Source organism: Chiloscyllium plagiosum, unplaced genomic scaffold (genome assembly GCF_037043375.1).
Source record: "Chiloscyllium plagiosum isolate Xiang-an unplaced genomic scaffold, Cpla_swu_hap1 HiC_scaffold_4, whole genome shotgun sequence".
Classification (NCBI taxonomy): domain Eukaryota; kingdom Metazoa; phylum Chordata; class Chondrichthyes; order Orectolobiformes; family Hemiscylliidae; genus Chiloscyllium; species Chiloscyllium plagiosum.
In genome coordinates this window covers 36,945,600-36,964,419 of record NW_028270142.1, presented here as the reverse complement: position 1 = coordinate 36,964,419, position 18,820 = coordinate 36,945,600, and the positions used below count along the sequence as shown (strand labels likewise).

Below are 18,820 nucleotides of genomic sequence, written 5' to 3'. Positions count from 1 at the left end.
TTACACCGGGAACAGTTTCTCCTTTTCTATTCTAGCCAGCCTGCCCATGATTTTGTAAACGCCTGTCCGATCTCCTCTTAGCTATCTTCTCTCCAAGAAGTACAGTCCCACCTTCTTCAATCTGTTCTGTCAATGGAAGTTCCTCATCCATGGAATCATTCTTGTAAACAGATTAATCTTTCATGCAGATAAACAAGTTACTACATGAGCAACAAATATTGCCAAAAGTGCACAAAATATCAAATGTTTAACAATGTAACAATTACAGTGTTATTACTTCAGGAGTCCTGTAAAACCTCAGAGTAACTCACCTTTTGGCCCCACTGGTCACTGAGATTGCTGACGTTATGCTGTTCCATCTTGACAGTGTATGCTTTTCCGAGCAAGTGTGCAAGGATCTATTGATCAACAAAGTGTCAATGCTTTTACATAGATTCATGGACGCAGGCCATTTATACGTGTGTCCCACTCCCCTGTGCTTTCTTTGTGAATGTATGTCCAATGCCCCTTTGTGAGTTATTATTAAATTTGTTTTCACTGCCCTTTCAATATATATCCAATTTCAAACAACTTGGAGTAAACAAATTTCTTTGCCTTTTTGCCAATTATTTGAACTCTTGTACCCTTTGATTCCTGACTCCCATGCAAGTGGAAAGAACTTATCCCTATCTATCATAAGGCAGCTTGTCATAATTTTGAGCATCGCTATTAAATCTCCCTTTAACCCCTCCAAGGAGGTATATCTCAGCCATTCTATTTCTGCTGAACTACTAATTCCCTCTTGTGATGTCTTGATGTCCTTGGTAAGGTAAGGCACCCAGAATTGAACACAATACTCCTAAATACAATCTAACAAGTAATTTATAAAGGTTTATGATAATGTTCCTACCTTTACACACAATGGGGACAAATTGGGAACCATACTATCCATTCATATAGACACAACACTAACTCCTCATGCTCAGAAGTGACATCTGAGATGTAACTTCCAAGATGCTGCTGTAAATTAAGTAACATTTCATTGCTTGCTGTGCTCCTGCATCTGGGGGTGACTGAGGTGGTTGAGAGGTGTGGTATGTCATTTGAAGATGAACTCACTCACTTTGACAGCTCAAGTGACATTCAACTTCTTTCTGCATTTTTTTCTTGCTCTTGGAACAAATCATCAATCTGGCACTGACATCCCCCATTAAACACAGACTTCTTTCAACAGCTTTCAACAAGACTTTCCATATGTTGTCTAAACGTTTTGGTGCATACTCTAAAATGTTTGGTGAAAATTCAATCAGTTTTTAGAAGTGGAACTTGTCAATTCTTGCAGCCACAATACACATTCCCTTTAAGTGAAGTAGGTTGCCTTTAAGTAGCCTTCACTGCTTGTGATGTTGGGTTGCCATTGGCTGACTTGCGCAGACAATTAACTGCAGAAATAATGTTAGCTGCTTGCAGCTGACTGCATAAATTTACTGACTGTCTGCTACATGGAAATAGATGCAGGTTAATCACATTTCGCAATTCCCATGCCTGCATTCATAACAAAGTCAATTTGCCCCCTGGAATCTTCAGTTATAAAGACATTGCTCCCACATGCTTTAATAGCTTCACCAGCTTACTTTTTCAACTTCAAAGATTTGTTTAATGCTGATATATAAGTCTCTGTTCCCTTTGAAATTAATCTATTTAATTTATCTTTTAACTCATCAATTTTCCTTCCAAAAGACATCATTTACAAATTCCACTTAAAATCCAATGTCCAAAGCCAAACTATATTACATTCAGATAATACAATAACATTCACACATGGCTTCTTGATGTAGTCACATTTCTATTGTATTCATCTCTATTCCAAGATTTACTTAACTTAGTCATTAATACTTTTGTATAAGACCTGATTGGATGCTATGAAACCTGCAGCCATTAACTTACCTCCAGACTTTGCAAAACCTAGCCACCATTTACAAGAGGTAACTCAGCAGTGTTCTCTCCACTTTGTTAATGAGTGTGGTTCAAACAACACTCCAGAAGCTTATTACTATTCAGGACAAAGCAGCCTACTTGATTGGCACCGCAATTACCCCCCCCATCACTGATACTCAGTAGCAGCGATGTGTTGTATTTACAAAATGCACTGCAGAAACTCACCGAGGTGGTTTAGATAGCAAGTTCCAAACCACACCACCATCTAGAAGGATAAGGGCAGCAGCTACATGGGAACATCAAGACCTGCAAATTCCCTCCAAGCCACTCACTATTGTGACTTGGAAATATATTGCCATTCCTTACTGTCACTCCGTCAAAACCCTGGAATTTCCTCCCTAACAGTTTTCTGCGTACAGTATGTGGAGTGCAATGCTTCAAGAAGGCAGCTGACCACCACCTTTTCAAGGTCAACTAGAGATGGGCAATAAATTGTGGCCCAGCTAGTAACCCCCATATCCTATGAGTGAATAAAAACAAAATGTCACTCCAAGATGAGGGAGTAGAGGATGTCCAAGTCCAAGAACAGAACACATACACTTTACTGAAATTCCAAAATTGAAGGAGTTCAGTGAATTCTCATAAGTTGGATTCCACATTTACCTTCAAAGTAATACTTTGTGATATGACAGTCCACTTCCACACTGCAAGATCCCACAAATGAAGGTTTGGACCAGCAGACAGCTTTGGTTGAAAGAAGTCCCTACAGTTTGCAGACTCAAGGTTGTTTGTAGATATGTCAAGTGCCTCAGTAGAAATGGAGTCACTTCCTATTCCAAATGTAGAGCTTTTGAAGATCCATCTCATAAGAACAGGAGATGAGATCGTGAAGATCTGAAAACAGGATTTTCGGGTTTTGTGCAAAGATGATCTGTCAATAGGGATCAAATGTATAACCATATATTTTGGGACAGTGGAAAAATGCACTAAGGTGGAACTACTGGTGTTCATGTTGCTTCTGTTGGAAAGATTCTAAAGGTGTATATCTTGAAGATATAGATATGGTAGGTGCCAGAACTGAGTTAGATGAAAGGAGGTGTTGATGCTCTGTGGAGGATACAAGGGATTCAGGAGAACATCTTCTATATAGAGTCATAGAATCGGAGATCTACAGTTCAGAAAAATACCCTTTAGCCCATCACATCCATGCTGGTCAAATACAACCATCTAACTATTCTAATCCCAGTTTCCACCACGTTTATGCCTTAGCATCATAATCTATTCATTGCATATACTTCATCACATATATTTGCTGCCTTACAGCTCTGCCAACTCATTGCACAGCAGAGCTTTGACATTCTTCTTTAATATTCAGCTTCTTATCCATTTTTTAAGCTTGCTGCTTTATATCTTCATTCTGAAACAACTCCAAGGCAAAACACCACTTCATATGTAGCAAAAATGATGGAGCCTTGCAGCTCAGTATAGGCTGTAATGAATAGCCCTGCCCATAGTGCCAATACAGCAAAAGCACTGTTTCAGGGACCAGTGGTTTGCTTCATTATCAACACAGTAAGTTTGCACCTTGATTCCTGGGAGAAGTCACGAGCCATTGATGAAACAATAGTTAGTGTTCACCAGCCGTCTAATTGTCTGGATGGAATAGTTCAAGTATTTAAGTCTGAAGTAGTATTAATACATGATGTCTAGTGAACAGGAAATCTGGCACAGATCTTTTGAGTTACTATTATCAGAGACAAGCTAAATAATGGAAGCCTTTCTCTTGAGCAATAGAGCTGTGTTTCGTAGTTCTTGATGCATTACTGTTTCTGAGAAGTGCATCTCAAGGATTCCAGCAGGGCAGGCAATTTGTATAGGTTTTTTTTTCTGCCAGTAAGTCTCTCTGAGGATGTTAGTGAAAAGCTGCTGTCCTCCAAACAGTGTACTTTTGAGATCACTGCAGATAAATTGAACATTGAGAGAGCAACAGCGAGAGCGAGAGAGAAAGACACAGATAAAAGTTTAGAGCCACGTGTTGTTCAGTGCTAAATCCATTGCATGGTTTGCTATGATGTTTGGCTCCAATTCTCAGTCAACCATTGACATAGGTCTCCTTTTGGACTCACTATCAGTTCACACATAGCTCCTCAGAGATCCAGATATGATGCTCTGTTCCTGCTAAAACCTTTGGCAAAAATGACTCCTTCTGCCTCTTGTTGCATGCTTAATTGGTTATCTACCAGCTTGGCTGTTGTCAATTGAAATCCAACAGCATGGGAATATTCATCCCAACAAGTCCATACTGACCTTCTGAAGAGCATCCCTCTGTCTTATCCCTGTAACTCTGCATTTCCCATGGCTAACATATCTAATCTATGCATCCCTGAATAGTACAGGGCAATTTAGTGTGGCTAATCCACCTAACTTGTACATTTTTGGACTGAGAGAGGAAACCGGAGCACCTAGAGGAAACCCACACAGACATGGAGAGAATGTGCAAACACCACACCGACAGCTGCCCGAGACTGGAATTGAACCCGGGTCCCTGGCATTGTAAGGCAGTAGTGCTAACCACTGAGCCACTGTTGTTCCTCATGATTTAGAAGCCCTGGTTACCCAATTCTGAACAAAAAGAATTCAATAAAACCATTATCAAACAATGTAAACCACTTTAAACCATTGAAACATATAGACTCTTCAAAATTATTTAACAACAAATTATTATCATAAGCAGCTAAAACAGTGGTCTCCTGTCACTCAGCCCAAAACTTACCTTAGTGGAGAGGAATATCACTTCAAAAACTATTTCTCAAAATCACTTTCTGACCAATTTGTTGAGCAGAGTAAGAAAGGGATATTTCAGCTGTGTATGCCCACCAACTTAACCATGACCTGATGATGATCTGTTACAGGGGCAGAACACTCAATGATGTATTTAAATGAGGCTTGTGTTTGTTTCAGGTCACTGAACTAACATTGTATTGTATTGCCTCAAGGCAATGTTTTGGCCTGCAGCAGCTTCCTGCATACATGAAGAACACAGCTATTTCACAGCCAATTTAATTGTCCTGATCTGTAATAACCTTTGTACAACTTTACTTCCTTCTTAATCAGAAATCTACTTTTCCACAAATCCCCCACCTCCCTCCACAACCACCTCATTAAGAGAAATCTGTGACTGCGGAGGAAAGAATACACCAAAGCAGGTCAATGCAACACTATGCAATTTCTCTAAAAAACCACAGCAAACTTTGACTTCCACCTGTAGTGATTGTAACGGGGTCAGCTAGGTGGACCTCATAGAATATGAGGTCCCAATTGTGTCTGTTAACCTGATCCAATCAGGGATCCCTGGTTGACACATACGAACAGGATAGTCAGAGGTTCTGTCCACTCTGAGAGCGGGCTCTGAGGAAGCTGGATCAGAGTCGTGTACTAAGCACATGTAAATAAAGATTGGCTTGGTGACAGGATACCAGCCTGTGTAGTTATTTCACCACCCAAAGCCACCCATAACTATAGAACCGGAATGAAATGCTCAATGGATAGGAGTTGTGATTGATTATTTTGTAGACATCACTCCATATTGAAACTCCACCACATTACGTCACATCCAACATTTTATTTTAACATCAAAAAGTCTGCCATGAAAAAAACTAACCTCATATATTCCTGCATGTTCTGTATTCCACTTGGATATAAATTAGCTGTTCAAGTTGGGAAAAAAATGTTTTGCAAATTATTTAACTGTATAAAGATTTCAGCAATGTTTCTGACATGAATTTACTTAAATAAAATGAGCGTTGTGCAAAATATCCCACTGTACAGAAGGGTATTAATAGCACTTTGTTCAGCATGGAAAGAAGTTAATGCCTTCCCAATGACTTGCTTGGTGGCACAGGACATTTAAATTATAGAGTCAAAGAGTCACATACAGGTATACATCATGGAAACAGACCCTTCGGTCCAACTCATCCATGCCGACCAGATATTCTAAACTAATCTAGTCCCATTTGGAGAACTTGTCCCACATCCCTCCAAACCCTTCCTATTCATATACCCATTCGGATGCTCTGCAAATGTTGCAATTGTACCAGCCTCCACCACTTTCTCTGACAGCTCATTCCATACATGCACAATCATGTGCATGAAAAAGTTGCCCCTCAGGTCCCTTTCAAACCTTTCCCCTCTCACCCCAAACTTATGCCCTCCAGTTCTAGGCTGCTGGACAGGGAAGGCATTTCCACATCGATTAAGTCTGTGGTGGATAGCCTGCTGTTTTCAATCCCACCCTGCAGGATTATTTGTGGACCTTCTGAGAGCCTCCTTGCTGCAATGCCCTTGCTTCCCACCCTCCTCACGCCTTTAGCATTTTTCAAGGCATCACTCACCTGTGGCCTGGCATCTAGCAATGTACCTGGGCTTTGAATAAATGTAATGCCAGGATTATCCATGCCCTCCCATTCAATAGTAGTGCTGGCTTCTGATTGGCTAGCAGATCCTGGACAGCTGGCACCTCTGCCTCTGGAATCTTTTATCTCAAAGTCAGATTGGCACTTAATATGGTGTGTGCTCCTTAAAAGAGGTGACATAGGGTTGCCGTTGGCCTCCTGGTGTGACAGCTCCACCCTCATTCCCTATGAGTCTCTCCCCCTATTGCCAATGCAAATTGCAAATTTGGATTGCAATGCATCCAGATAAGAAGGAGTCAGCTTGAAGGAACTAATTTGTGTGCTGAGTTTCTAGCTGATGTATTCAGGTCCTAACTTAGACCTTCGCCAAGACAAATTAAATTTATGCTGCTCTAGAGACAGGGCTTAGCATTGATATGACTTTAGAAAATCAGTCAATTCTGTCAATACTGCAATGATGATCTGTTCTGACAGAAATAAACCAATAGTTCTTATTTTCTTTTGCAGGGAAGGCCTGCAAAAAGCCTTGTCAGAGGTACCCTGCATTCCATGTAAAGTCTCACCTAAATAACCATGAGTGTGCTGCTCATGTTCAGAATTGCTTCCCTAACTGTGCATAATGTACGTGTTGGCTTAAAATGCTGAAAATGCATGCCCATCGATATGGAGGAGAAAATCCTTCTCCTTGGCATTTCAAACAAATGCTTGAGTGTTTCTCCGTGCACTAGCTTTATTTTTGATTGGGTTAATTTGTTGGCAGGTAGTGCACAAAGGGGTTTTAAGGAGAGGCTGCATAGGCTGGGGCTTTTTTTCACTAGAACATAGGAGGTTGAGTGTGATCATGTAGAGGTTTATAAAATCATGAGAGGCATAGCTAAGGTGAATAGCAAAGGGTGAGCGAGTTCAAAACTAGAGGGCCTTCTTTTAAGGTGAGAGGAGAAAAATTTAAAAGGATACCTGGGAGGCAGTGCTTTCACACAGAGGGTGGTTCATATGTGGAATGAACTGCCAGAGGAAGTATTAGATGCAGGTATAGTTGCAACATTTAAAAGACATTGGACAGGTACATGATCAGGAAAGGCTTACATGAATATGCAGCAAACACTGGCAAATGGGACTAGTTTAGTTTGGAAAACGTCTTGGCATGGATGAGTTGGACCAAAGGGTCTGTTTCCATGCTGTATGACTCTATGACTATTGTAGCCTATGCATACACCCTTTCCATTCAGAATTGCAGCTTCCTGTTGGTGGAAACTACCATGCACATAGCCAATATGCCATAGAAGCAACACACGGTTTGCTAGATGCAACACACATTCCAGCAAGGAGTGCAAACAAGTGGAAGACATTCAAGCCTGGCATCTTTTATGACTGTTTGCAGGCTTGGGTAGCCGACAAATCTCCATTAATTTTTCCATGGCTTATCAGCCAAACAGCAACCTTTCCTGCTATAGCATAAGGTGTTGTGATTGTTTGCAATTCAGCATCTGTGCATTTGACCTAACGAATGAGAAATTTAAAAATGCAGTAAAATTAAGTAGCAACATCATTGGACTCATATTACAGAGTGCGAAGTTAATGCTTTGGGGATGTCGGTTCAAATCCTACTATAGCCAATGGTAGAAATTAAATTCAATCATTTATAATGATTTGAAAACTCATCTCAATAATGGTAACTGTGAAACTATCAGTGATTTTCATAAAAATCCAATTGGTTCACTAATGTCATCTAGGAAAGGAAATTCTCTGCCAATTATGCGACTGCAATATTGTTGCCTCTTATCTGACATGCCGGAGGAAAGCTATTCCTTCTCAAGACCTATTAGGGATGGGCAATAAATGTTGGTCTTGTGGGAACCATGAAAGGACAAGAAAAGAAAAGTTTCATTTCAGTAATAATCAAGGCTATGGGTCTGTTGGAAGAGTTTAAACATGTAATCTTAAAATTCCATACCCTGAAATAATTAGTTAAATAATTTTGCAAGGGATAAAAGTACCTTGCAGAAGGTTACATTCAGATGTTCCTTCTTGCCTATACATGGGTGGGTGCAGTTTCCTCCAACAGGTAGCATCAATGATCAGAAAATAACAGAGAGATAAGAATGCACGCATCACTTTGAAAAATTGATTTTTGATTTTTCTACCTGAACCATCAAATGGCAGACAGGACTGGGGGCTGGGGTGGGGGAAGAGGGTGGTCAGATTTGAGGAAGACAAGAAACATAAACCGTGTACCTCACCTTCGACACCTAGCATCAAATCATCTTCTGCACTGTTCATCCTGCTCATGATACCTGATGGCACAGACAGTTTATCAGACATTACCTGTCATTGTAAGCCAACGCTTTACTCCCAGAAATGGTTAAAATTAAATGTTGCACAATAAGGTAATGTTTCAGTAGCTTTACAGCAAGTAGTACAAGAAGTGCAGCTACAGCATTTGTTTCTATCATTTCCTCTTCATAAAGTTGTGGGCACATAGCATTTAGCTATTAGATAGAAACTCAGCTTTAGTTTATCTTCATCTCATAATAAGACATGTGTTTCTCCAGAGGGGAAACAGGGTGACATATGAGAGACAATTTCACACCCGGTGTTGTGCTCCCAATGGAGGAGTTCAAAGCAAGAGTATTCAATTTGTAATATGAATAAGTGAATTGAAATATTCACAAGATTAATTAATTGTCCATCCAGACAGGGAATTGAAAGAAATATAAATGCAAATGAATTGCTTTCAAGTTTACTTTTAAATGCAGCCCTTTATTTCCTTTGTTTTATTTCTGAACGACATAGTTATCTCTGGCAAAATTGCAGATGACTCCCAGATTTCTTAGTCAATCTTGGGGAACAAACACTGGAGCCAGCCTAAATGGCTACAAATTTGATTGTTTCTGCATCCCTCATTGTCCTACACATGTATTTTTAGTAAGCTTTGCCATCTGTTATAGACCAGACCAAACCCCTCAAAATATATTCAGAAGATAGCCTACATCCGAACATTTTCTTATTGTAAAGGCAGGGGTTCTGATCTGGATACTATTTGATTGGTTAAACTACTCAATGTTAAGCAAAACACAGTTAAAATACAACAACATAAAGAAGAAATTGAAATAATGTAATTCAATTGGAAAACTTAACAGAATAATAGATTATTTAATTACCAAATAGTAACTGTTTAAATATAGTAACATCCCATAAATGCACCCTTAGCAAAGGCAAATTCAGTAGAATAGATTGTCTCGCTGGCAATTGTCCAGTTCAGGAAGAAAAACATCAATAGAAAACTCAGGGAAAGAGAAAGAGAGAGAGAGATAGGGAGACAGGGAGATGGGGAGACAGGGAGATGGGGAGATAGGGAGACATTGAGACAGGGAGAGAGGGAGACAGAAAGGGAGAGTGTGTAGTAGGGAGAGATGGGCTGCAGCTTGTAAACCCAGCTTCATGATCCCAGTAACAGCTACCATAAAGCTAAAACTGACAATTCTGGTTTTGTGGGAGCTTGACCACACCTATTCAGGCTGCTTCTATTGTTTCACCTTAAAAAAAACAAGGTCTCATACACTTTATATTGGATTCAGGTAGGCAGCTCAGCACCTCTGTCTTAAAACCTTTCTTCAAACAAAAACCAAGAGAAAATACACCACTTAAAGCCATAATATCATCACACATTCTTTGAAGAAAGCAGCATTAAGGGTAAATTAAATGAACAAGAGGAAATGCTGGTGCACCAAGTTCATGGCAGATGAAGTATAACATGGATAAATGTGAGTTTATCCACCTCTATTAGCAAAATCAGGAAGACAAATTATTATCTGAATAGTGATAGATGGGATAAGGGAGAGACACAATGAGATTTAGATGTCCTTGTATACCTATCACTGAAGGTAAGCAGGCAGTTAAGTAGACAGGGAAGAACGCAAATGATATGTTCACCTTCATAGTGACAAGGTTTGAGGAGAGGAGCAAGGATGTCTTGCTGCAATTTTATAAGGCCTTTTATAAGACTACACTTGATTACTAAGTGCAGTTTTAGTCTCCTTACCTGAGGAAGGATGTTCTGGCTTTGGAGAAAGTGCAACAAATGTTTATCAGACTGATTCATGGGATGGCAGGATTGACATATGAAGAGAGACTGAGTTGGCTGTTGATTGGAGTTTAGAAGAATGAAGGAGGATGTCTTGTTGGTCAGCCAATGTGGAAGCATGAGGCGACAACCAAGGCATATTAGATTGGATTCTGTACAGTATGGAAACAGGCCCTTTGGCCCAACAAGTCCACACCGACCCTTCAAAGAGCAACCCACCCGACCCTATATTCACCTAACACTACGGGCAATTTAGCATGGCCAATTCACCTAACCTGCACATCTTTGTGATTGTGGGAAGAAACCAGAGGAAACCCACACAGACATGGGGAGAATGTGCAAACTCCACACAGACAGTTGTCCGAGGCTGAAATCGAACCTGGGTCTCTGGTGCTGTGAGGCAGCAGTGCTAACCACTGCTCCACAAGAGTCATCTGCTCAGTATGGTTCAGATCAGGAGGTGAGGGTTGTCTTCAAGTCCCACTTTACCGCGTCCTCCTTATCTTTGTAATCTCTGACAGATCTGCAATCCCCCTCACACCACCCCAACCAAAGTTTCTGCTCCAATTCTGGCCTTCTGCGTGTCCCCAATTTTAGTCAATTCACTGTCAACATATCTTCAACTTCTGCAGCTGTCAAAGCTGTGGAATTCTCTGTCAAAATGTATTCACTTCATTACCTCTCTCATCTTTTGTGATGCCTTTATAACCTTGTCATTAACTAAGTTTTATTCACATATTATTACCTCTCGCATTTTGCCTTTTATGATATTCTCCCCTTAAAGCACCTCAAGAGAACAATACTAAATATACAATATCATAATACTATGCCACTACCCCTTTACCATCACCAATGCCTCCTAGTCTCTTGAGGAGAAAGTGAGGTCTGCAGATGCTGGAGATCAGAGATGGAAATGTGTTGCTGGAAAAGCGCAGCAGGTCAGGCAGCATCTAGGGAACAGGAGAATCGACGTTTCGGGCATTAGCCATTCCTGAAGAAGGGCTAATGCCTGAAACGTCGATTCTCCTGTTCCCTAGATGCTGCCTGACCTGCTGCGCTTTTCCAGCAACACATTTCCATCCTAGTCTCTTGCTCAAGCAGAGCTTTGTAATTTTCCTCTGGTGCTCATCTTGACATTGAAATCAAACCTGCCCTGCTCACAGCAGAGTTAGAATAACCAATCAAACATCTAGACCATATCATTGCTAATTTGGTCTTTGAAACTAACATTAAACAATACTGTAAAAGCAATTACAAAATAACAGAAAAAAAATTACATCTGATGTATTGCTCTCCTGTCATCTCCAAAACTTCTTGGGCACGTTTTCGAAAAGAGCTTTTACAGCCAACACACGGGGTAGCAATAAACAGTACACGCTGCTGCCATGTTATGAATCAAATGGAGTTTCATAGTAACATTTCCAATATTTACTCTTTCTGTTGAAATGAAAGCACACTGATGGTATTTCTCTGGAATTTAGGAGAGTCAGTTTCAGCCAAGCTGGTAGTAAAGCTGCTACAACAGGATTTACTGGTTACAAATTAGGAAGAATGTTTTGTCAAATTCACAAACCCCCTTATTCCAAACCTTTACACAACATGCCTAAGTTGACAGAGGACACGGACCAAACCACGTTTGATGCAAACTCTCCCCAGGTCAATAGTCTCCCAACACTAAGTCAGATAGGAATAGTCACATGAGCAGGATCCGAACAAAAGCACAAAGTAAATTCTCCACTTTCAGGAAAGTAATGTGTTATATTCATGCAATTTCCTACAGAGCAATGAATTTTCCTACAAATGTCCTGACATGAGAAATTTCGCATTGGAAACAGGGAAGTGGAAAACTTGTTTTTGTACCTTGGGAGCAGGCATGGTGTTTATATTTTGAAACTAGAATGGAAGGCAAAATAACTAATATTAATAATCATGATTCATTGGATGATGTATGCTTAAAATTCATTAACTGTAGAATACAAATAAAGCTCCCCATAATAATTTCTATCGTTACCTGTTCTCTGTGGGCTCTGAGACTGCTGCTCATTTGGGTGTAATCTGTAAACCAACAGACACATTAAATTCATGCAAATAGCTTCCACACCCAGTCATTGGGTTTATTCCAGAAACTAAACACAAAACAGTTTAATGCAATAGTTTGAAGGTAGCTGTGGGAGGATTGCAACATTAACACATTCAATGCTGGCAACGCTGTGATTCCTGTGTCCACCTGAGCAGCTAATTTCTCAAAAGAAATTTTGTACCCGAATTCTGCTGGAACTTTTTTTCACTCAGCCATCATCAGATCAAGAAAAAATGCAACACATGCCTTCACCCAGAGGTTGCTGGAGTGCTGTAGCTTGCCTTTTTTTTTAAACCTCAACTTTTCAAAAGTTTTACTTTTGCACCATAAATTGATGAGAACATGTTGCACCAAAATTGAGCATCTGCATCCAATTGTATGACATCTATCTCATAGATCAATGAAAAATAATTGTAGAGAGAGAGACAGAAAATGAACTTCTATTCATTCACAGGATATGGGTGTTACTGTTAGGCCAGAGGGTAGTTACGAATCTACCACCTTTCTATGGGTCTGGAATCACATGTAGGCGAACCAGGTAGGGACAGTAGTTTCTTTCCCAAAAGGTCATTAGTGAAACAGATGAATATTTCATGATATTCTTAATTCCAGGTATTTTTTGTACTGAATTCAAATCCCAACAAATGCCAAAGCTGGATTCGAACTTATGACATTACCTGCATCTCTCAATTAATAGTCGAGTGTGTTGCTGGAAAAGCACAGCAGGTCAGGCAGCATTCGAGGAACAGAAGCCCTTTATGCCTGAAACAGTGATTCTTCTGCCCCTTGAATGCTGCCTGACCTGCTGAGCTTTTCCAGCAACACACTCTCGACTCTGATCTCCTGCATCTGCAGTTCTCACTTTCTCCTCTCTGAATTAATACTCTCCCAATAATACCATCAGGCCATTGCCTCCTTATCACTAAGATGAGTTAAGTTTCAAATTAGTTAGAGGCAGTAAAAGAAAGAAAATTAGTTTATGAAGAAAATAACACTAAAAGCATTTAAGATTAATTGAAATCATTAAGTTTGAGAAATCTGTAGGAATAATTGACATCTACCTATGGAAGTGAATCAAAACAGTTACACTTTTTCTGTTTCTGAGCCTCCAAGGTTGAGTTTCATGCCAGGAATCATGCAATTAACATGATCCTGACAACATTTACTACCACTCCTAAGTTCCTGTGATGAGATTCATTCATATTCTTGGCCCAAATCTAGAATATTTCTGGTTCTCTTTGAGAGGTTATGGCTTCATGCTTCCCTCACAAATCTAACAACAGAACACATAGGAGCACCGGACAATACAGCAGCCCTTCAAACCTGGTCTCCCATCAATAAGATCATGGCTGATCAACCTTACTTTTCTGTCTGCACCCCTTAATCCTTGACTATCTAATCTATCAAAAATCTATTTAAGCAAGCCCTGAATAAACTCAGTCACCTGGTTTCAGTTGTTTTCTGAGAAAGAGACCAATAATAAGCTTAAGTTAAAAATCACACAACACCAGGTTACAGTCTAATAGATTTATTTGGAGGTACTAGCTTTCAAAATGGTGCTCCTTCATCAGGGAGCAGTGCTGTGAAAGCTAGTACCTCCAAATAACCTGGTGTTATGTGATTTTTAACTTTGTCCGACCCAGTCCAAGACTGGCACCTCCACATAATAATGAGTGAATAACGAGAAGCACGGTGAACTCATCACTATTGTCCAGCAGTTTTCAGAGCGTATTCTGTAGGTACCAGATCATACTGCATCAGTATGGAAGTATCTTTAAGAGAAAGTGGCTGACACATGGGAGAATGTGTCTGATATTTCCTTTTACAAATGAATTGATTTCCTTTACTAAAGATGGATTAGAGATTTCATACTTCAGGAAGTTACAGATCTCCATCTAATTAATTTCTCAGCTTAAGGCAGAACCACAGGCAAGAAATCTTTCCCACTGCTTCCCTGTAAAGGTGCCAGTGATTATATCAGTGATGTGGAAAATCAATATTTTAAATAACTGGCTGTACAAAATAAATAGATGACATCGCCTGCACTGTGCCATTATTAAAACAAATGTCCTACTGTTTTCAAGGAAAAATATACATCTTTGTACAGAATTGAAAAATATCAGTGAGATGAGGCAATGACATTTTACTTCTAGAATGAAACAGCGGAGAGCGTACAATGGGAAGTGGGACTAATTGGGTGTTGTAGCAGATTAGTTACTGCCCCCTCATCTCGGGGATCTGGATCAAGTAAAATCCAGTGCAGATGGACGGAGTGAATGCCTTCTCTGTCTATTAGCTGTTAGAATCCTTGCTGAAGTAACATTGGTTACTTTCAAAACCTTTTCTGCTGGGCAAGGACTGGCATTGCAAACCTGATTCCAATGTGCCAAACAATGAGGCCAGAGGATGGCTGGATATAGGTAACAGATAAATGTTTCATTGGTGCAGTATTCTGGAACCACAAATGTTTCTTGTAGTCAAACCCCAATTGTGGTGATGATCCCAGCCAGCAGAGACACATTGGTTCAGGGCTGTCTAAAAATGGACAATACCACCACAGTCTACATGGATCCATTGACTCTCCACAGACTGATGACCATCTGAAACCAGTTTGTACTTGCCTCAGGAGTCAAAATAAATCAGAACAAACATGAGCCACAATTTTCATAACTGGGCTAAAAAGGTCCTCTATCTTCTTCACAGTTAGATCAACTCACTTGAAATGCTGGGAATATGGCCCAGAAAGGTCAGGACATGCATCAAGTACTGGGAGAATTGCATAGCTAAAGTAAAGTGGAAATCAGGAAAGAGGACATGACATTCACTTTTGATCCTGGACAAGAACTTGGTCATCTGAAGTAAACAAAACTCAGGGCTGTACATGCAGTACAGTGCATTCCATTTCTGACCCAGCACCAAGACAGTCAGCTGTCTGACTATCTGTACATACTCACATCTAGTGGAGCTAGAAGAAGGAGAATGTATAATCAATGCCAGCCTCATCTTGATGACAACCATTAAGTGCAGGTGTATCCAGCAATACAAACACCATTAATTCTATGGAATTTATAATGAGTGACTAGGCATAGAAGTGCCATATCCTGGCATGAGGGACATGAGGGGCAATTTTGGAGTGTAGGGCGTAATAGCTAGGATAGTGAGTGGGAGGAGGTGGAGGGCCTTATTGGTAGACAGGTTCCACAGTGCCAAGGTGGACCTTTTAAAAAATGCCCTGCTTTCCGCCAGTCTTTGTGGTAGCCTCCAACACCCCCTTCAGTGTCAATTGCTCTAATTACAACCTGTACCCTCCTGCACAACAGATGGATCTGTTTAGATTGCCATATGAATTCTTCATTCAATTTGACTGTGCTGCAATACTTTTATCTTGTGGAACGTTTTTTGCAGAGAAAGACCTTTTATCACAGCTTCATTAGAAAGTGGTCAGCAATGAATCTCTATGAAATAAAAGTCTCATGAATTGTGTTGAATAATTCCCCAGCTAAACTGCCAAATTTATTTGGCAAAATGTCAAATTGGGAGAACTGTCAAACTACACCAAGATGTAGTGTTTGTTCTGTTATAACACGAATTCGCAGAAATGTGATTGGTGAATTGGGGATGCTATTTCTATAGCATAAACTTTGTGTGTTGGTTGTAATGCGATTACAGCGCCAAATCTTTAAGCACTGCTTCTCAAGTGTGATTTTTCTATAACTTGATGTTGCACAAGAACGGAACCATCAAGTTATAGAAGAAATGACTGGAGATTGTCTGGTGGTTAAAAAATGGATTCTCCTCCTGAAATCCTTCATTCACACCAATTGTCTCAGAGCAACATCAATTGTCCTCCAAGATAACAACAATGGAGTATATGCATTTGCAAGAAACATCTGTGGAAAAGGTGCTGTGGTTCCATTGAGATTCATTATTGCAGTTCGAGAAGAAAGAATTCTGTACTGTTTGTACTACTTCTGGAAAGCACATTTAGACTGACATCAACTGCAGCTAGAAGTCAATTAACTCAGAGAAAAGAGGTTCTTTGATCTACCCAAAAAAACTGTCTTCTGGTTAAAAGAATTGCCAGGTAGTCCGTGGTTATCAAAGCCTCACAAATTTTCAAGTACAGAGCTTTACCTTGAGGGGTGCACTGTCACAAAAGCTCAATGGGAACCATCCCAGTTTAGGGCAATCCTAGCATAATGCACCAAATCTTTGGAACCATGTCTATCAGAAAATGTATGATATAATGTATATATAAATACAATCATCCCTGTATACAGAAGTCACTTGAGTCTGCCATGTACTGTACTTAATCATACTGATTTGTATCACACTCTGAAAATAGTCATATTTCAATTGCACTGTCATGCAACTTCTCAAATTTTATGAATGAACAACTTATATATAGTGTGCATCTTTTACTAAAAGGGAAGTGATTTATGTGATCATGGAATTCACAAATGCTCAAATTTATAATTCTACAAGCAAATAAAATACAGATTGATAACAGATTATGGATTCTTAGTACGGATTGTCATCATATTGACAGAGGAGCAGCTAGTGCATGACCATTATCATCAGGAAACAAAGAATGAAGAAAAGAATAGGAAGGAAAATGGTCTCTTTTTCACTGAATTGAAAAGGAAAAAACAGCTTACAAATTCTAATGCATAAGCAATGATTACTTACATGCAGCTAGTGTTGAGCCATTCTTGAATACTTTGTTGCTTATAGTCTCCTAAGGAAGCACAAGATTAAAAACAAGTACTGATCAGAAAGATTAAACAATGCAATTCAATTCATTTATCCCTCCATAATGGCACCAAGTTTGCTGCAATAATACCCTGCCCAACGTTCCCTCCACACATTGATCATTGTATAAAGGAGGTTCCTGGTGGCAATCTTTAATTGATTTTCATTAGTAATTTAATGATAATGTAGTTAAAAAATAGACACAATCCGAGAGTATAAAGTCATAGAGATGCATGCACAGAAACAGACCCTTCCAACCAACTCGTCCATACCGACCAGATATCTTAACCTAATCTAGTCCCATTTGTCAGCACTTGGCCTATTTCCTTCTAAACTCTTCCTACTCACATACCCATCCAGATGTCTTTTAAATGCTGTAATCGTACAAACCTCCACCACTTCCTCTGGCAGTTCATTCCATACACAGACCGCCCTCACCGTGAAATATTTGAGCCTTAGGTCCCTTTTAACTCATTCCTCCTCACCCTAAATTTATGCCCTCTAGTTCTGGACTCCCCCACCCCAGGGAAAAGACCTTGTCTATTATCCTATCCATGTTCCTCGTGATTTTGTAAACCTCTATAAGGTCACCCCTCTGCATCCGACATTCCAGAGAAAGCAGTAGCAGCCTATTCAGCCTCTCCATATAGTCAAATCCTCCAACCCTGGCAACATCCTTGCAAATCTTTTCTGAACCCTTTCAAGTTTCACAACATCCATGATAAAAAAGAAAATGGTGCAAACCAGGATATTTGAACTATTTTTAAAACAAATTTAAACAACGTCAAGAGATTTAATGAAATACCAAAACTGTGCCAGTAAAACCAGAATATCTTGTCACCCTAAGCATTCACTTTTATGCCTTTCATTCAGAGCATGATCATGATGTGGAGTGAGATTCTGTCTCTCAACTGGCCAGTTTTAACCTATTTATTATATTTTCTTAGCTACATTATGCTGCAAGTGGTAAATTGCCACTACAGTTAGATCTCACATTTAATTTGTTCTATGAAAAATCTACAGTCTTTTAAGAAACCTTTGCTTCTCTAATTCTGGCCTCACACTTACAATTGTTCTATCATTAGCTGCTGTAAATTCAGCTGCCAAGGCCTTACTCCAAAGGAATAAGGGTCAAATGATATCCTAAAAGTAGAGAAATTAACATTAAATATTTACTTTGTGGTAAGCTTGCAGAAAATAAAATAGTTAGAAACACAATATGGTTGATTCCCTTCACCACAATGTAAATTGATTGATAAGAAAATGCACAAACCTAAAAATTACGTTCTATGACTTTTTTTCTTACATAAGCATGAAAACATACATTGCCACTTCTGATACCATTCAGATAGAAGAATATTAGATCACAATTCTTCTTATCTCCTTTGAAGGTGTATTTGACTTAGCAAAAATAATTGTCACCGAAGATCCATCTTTTCTTCATTACAATAGGTATCTCTTTCACAAAATATGAGAAATTAAAAAAGGAAGGGTTAGTATGAATCAAAAAAAGTTCCACAATTCACTTTATAACCCCAAGTATTTAATATAAGCACATGAACATACTTTGAATCA

At 39.5% G+C, this 18,820-nt stretch overlaps 1 protein-coding gene across 5 annotated transcripts in view; it reads right to left on the bottom strand.

Moving 5' to 3' along the window:
* The window catches only part of itprid1 (ITPR interacting domain containing 1), a 143,778-nt gene that overhangs the window by 90,089 nt on the left and 34,869 nt on the right, over nt 1-18,820 (bottom strand). For 3 of the 5 annotated variants that reach the window (XM_043688817.2, XM_043688820.2, XM_043688819.2), the window contains exons 3-7: nt 17,183-17,231; nt 12,425-12,468; nt 8,570-8,623; nt 5,579-5,624; nt 312-398 (exon numbers count right to left, since the gene is read on the bottom strand). In XM_043688817.2, coding sequence (XP_043544752.2) covers nt 312-398; nt 5,579-5,624; nt 8,570-8,623; nt 12,425-12,468; nt 17,183-17,231 — 280 coding nt within the window. Of the gene's footprint in view, nt 1-311; nt 399-5,578; nt 5,625-8,569; nt 8,624-12,424; nt 12,469-17,182; nt 17,232-18,518; nt 18,673-18,820 lie in introns of those variants that run through there. The other 2 variants (XM_043688821.2, XM_087986161.1) reach the window with 2 other exon arrangements.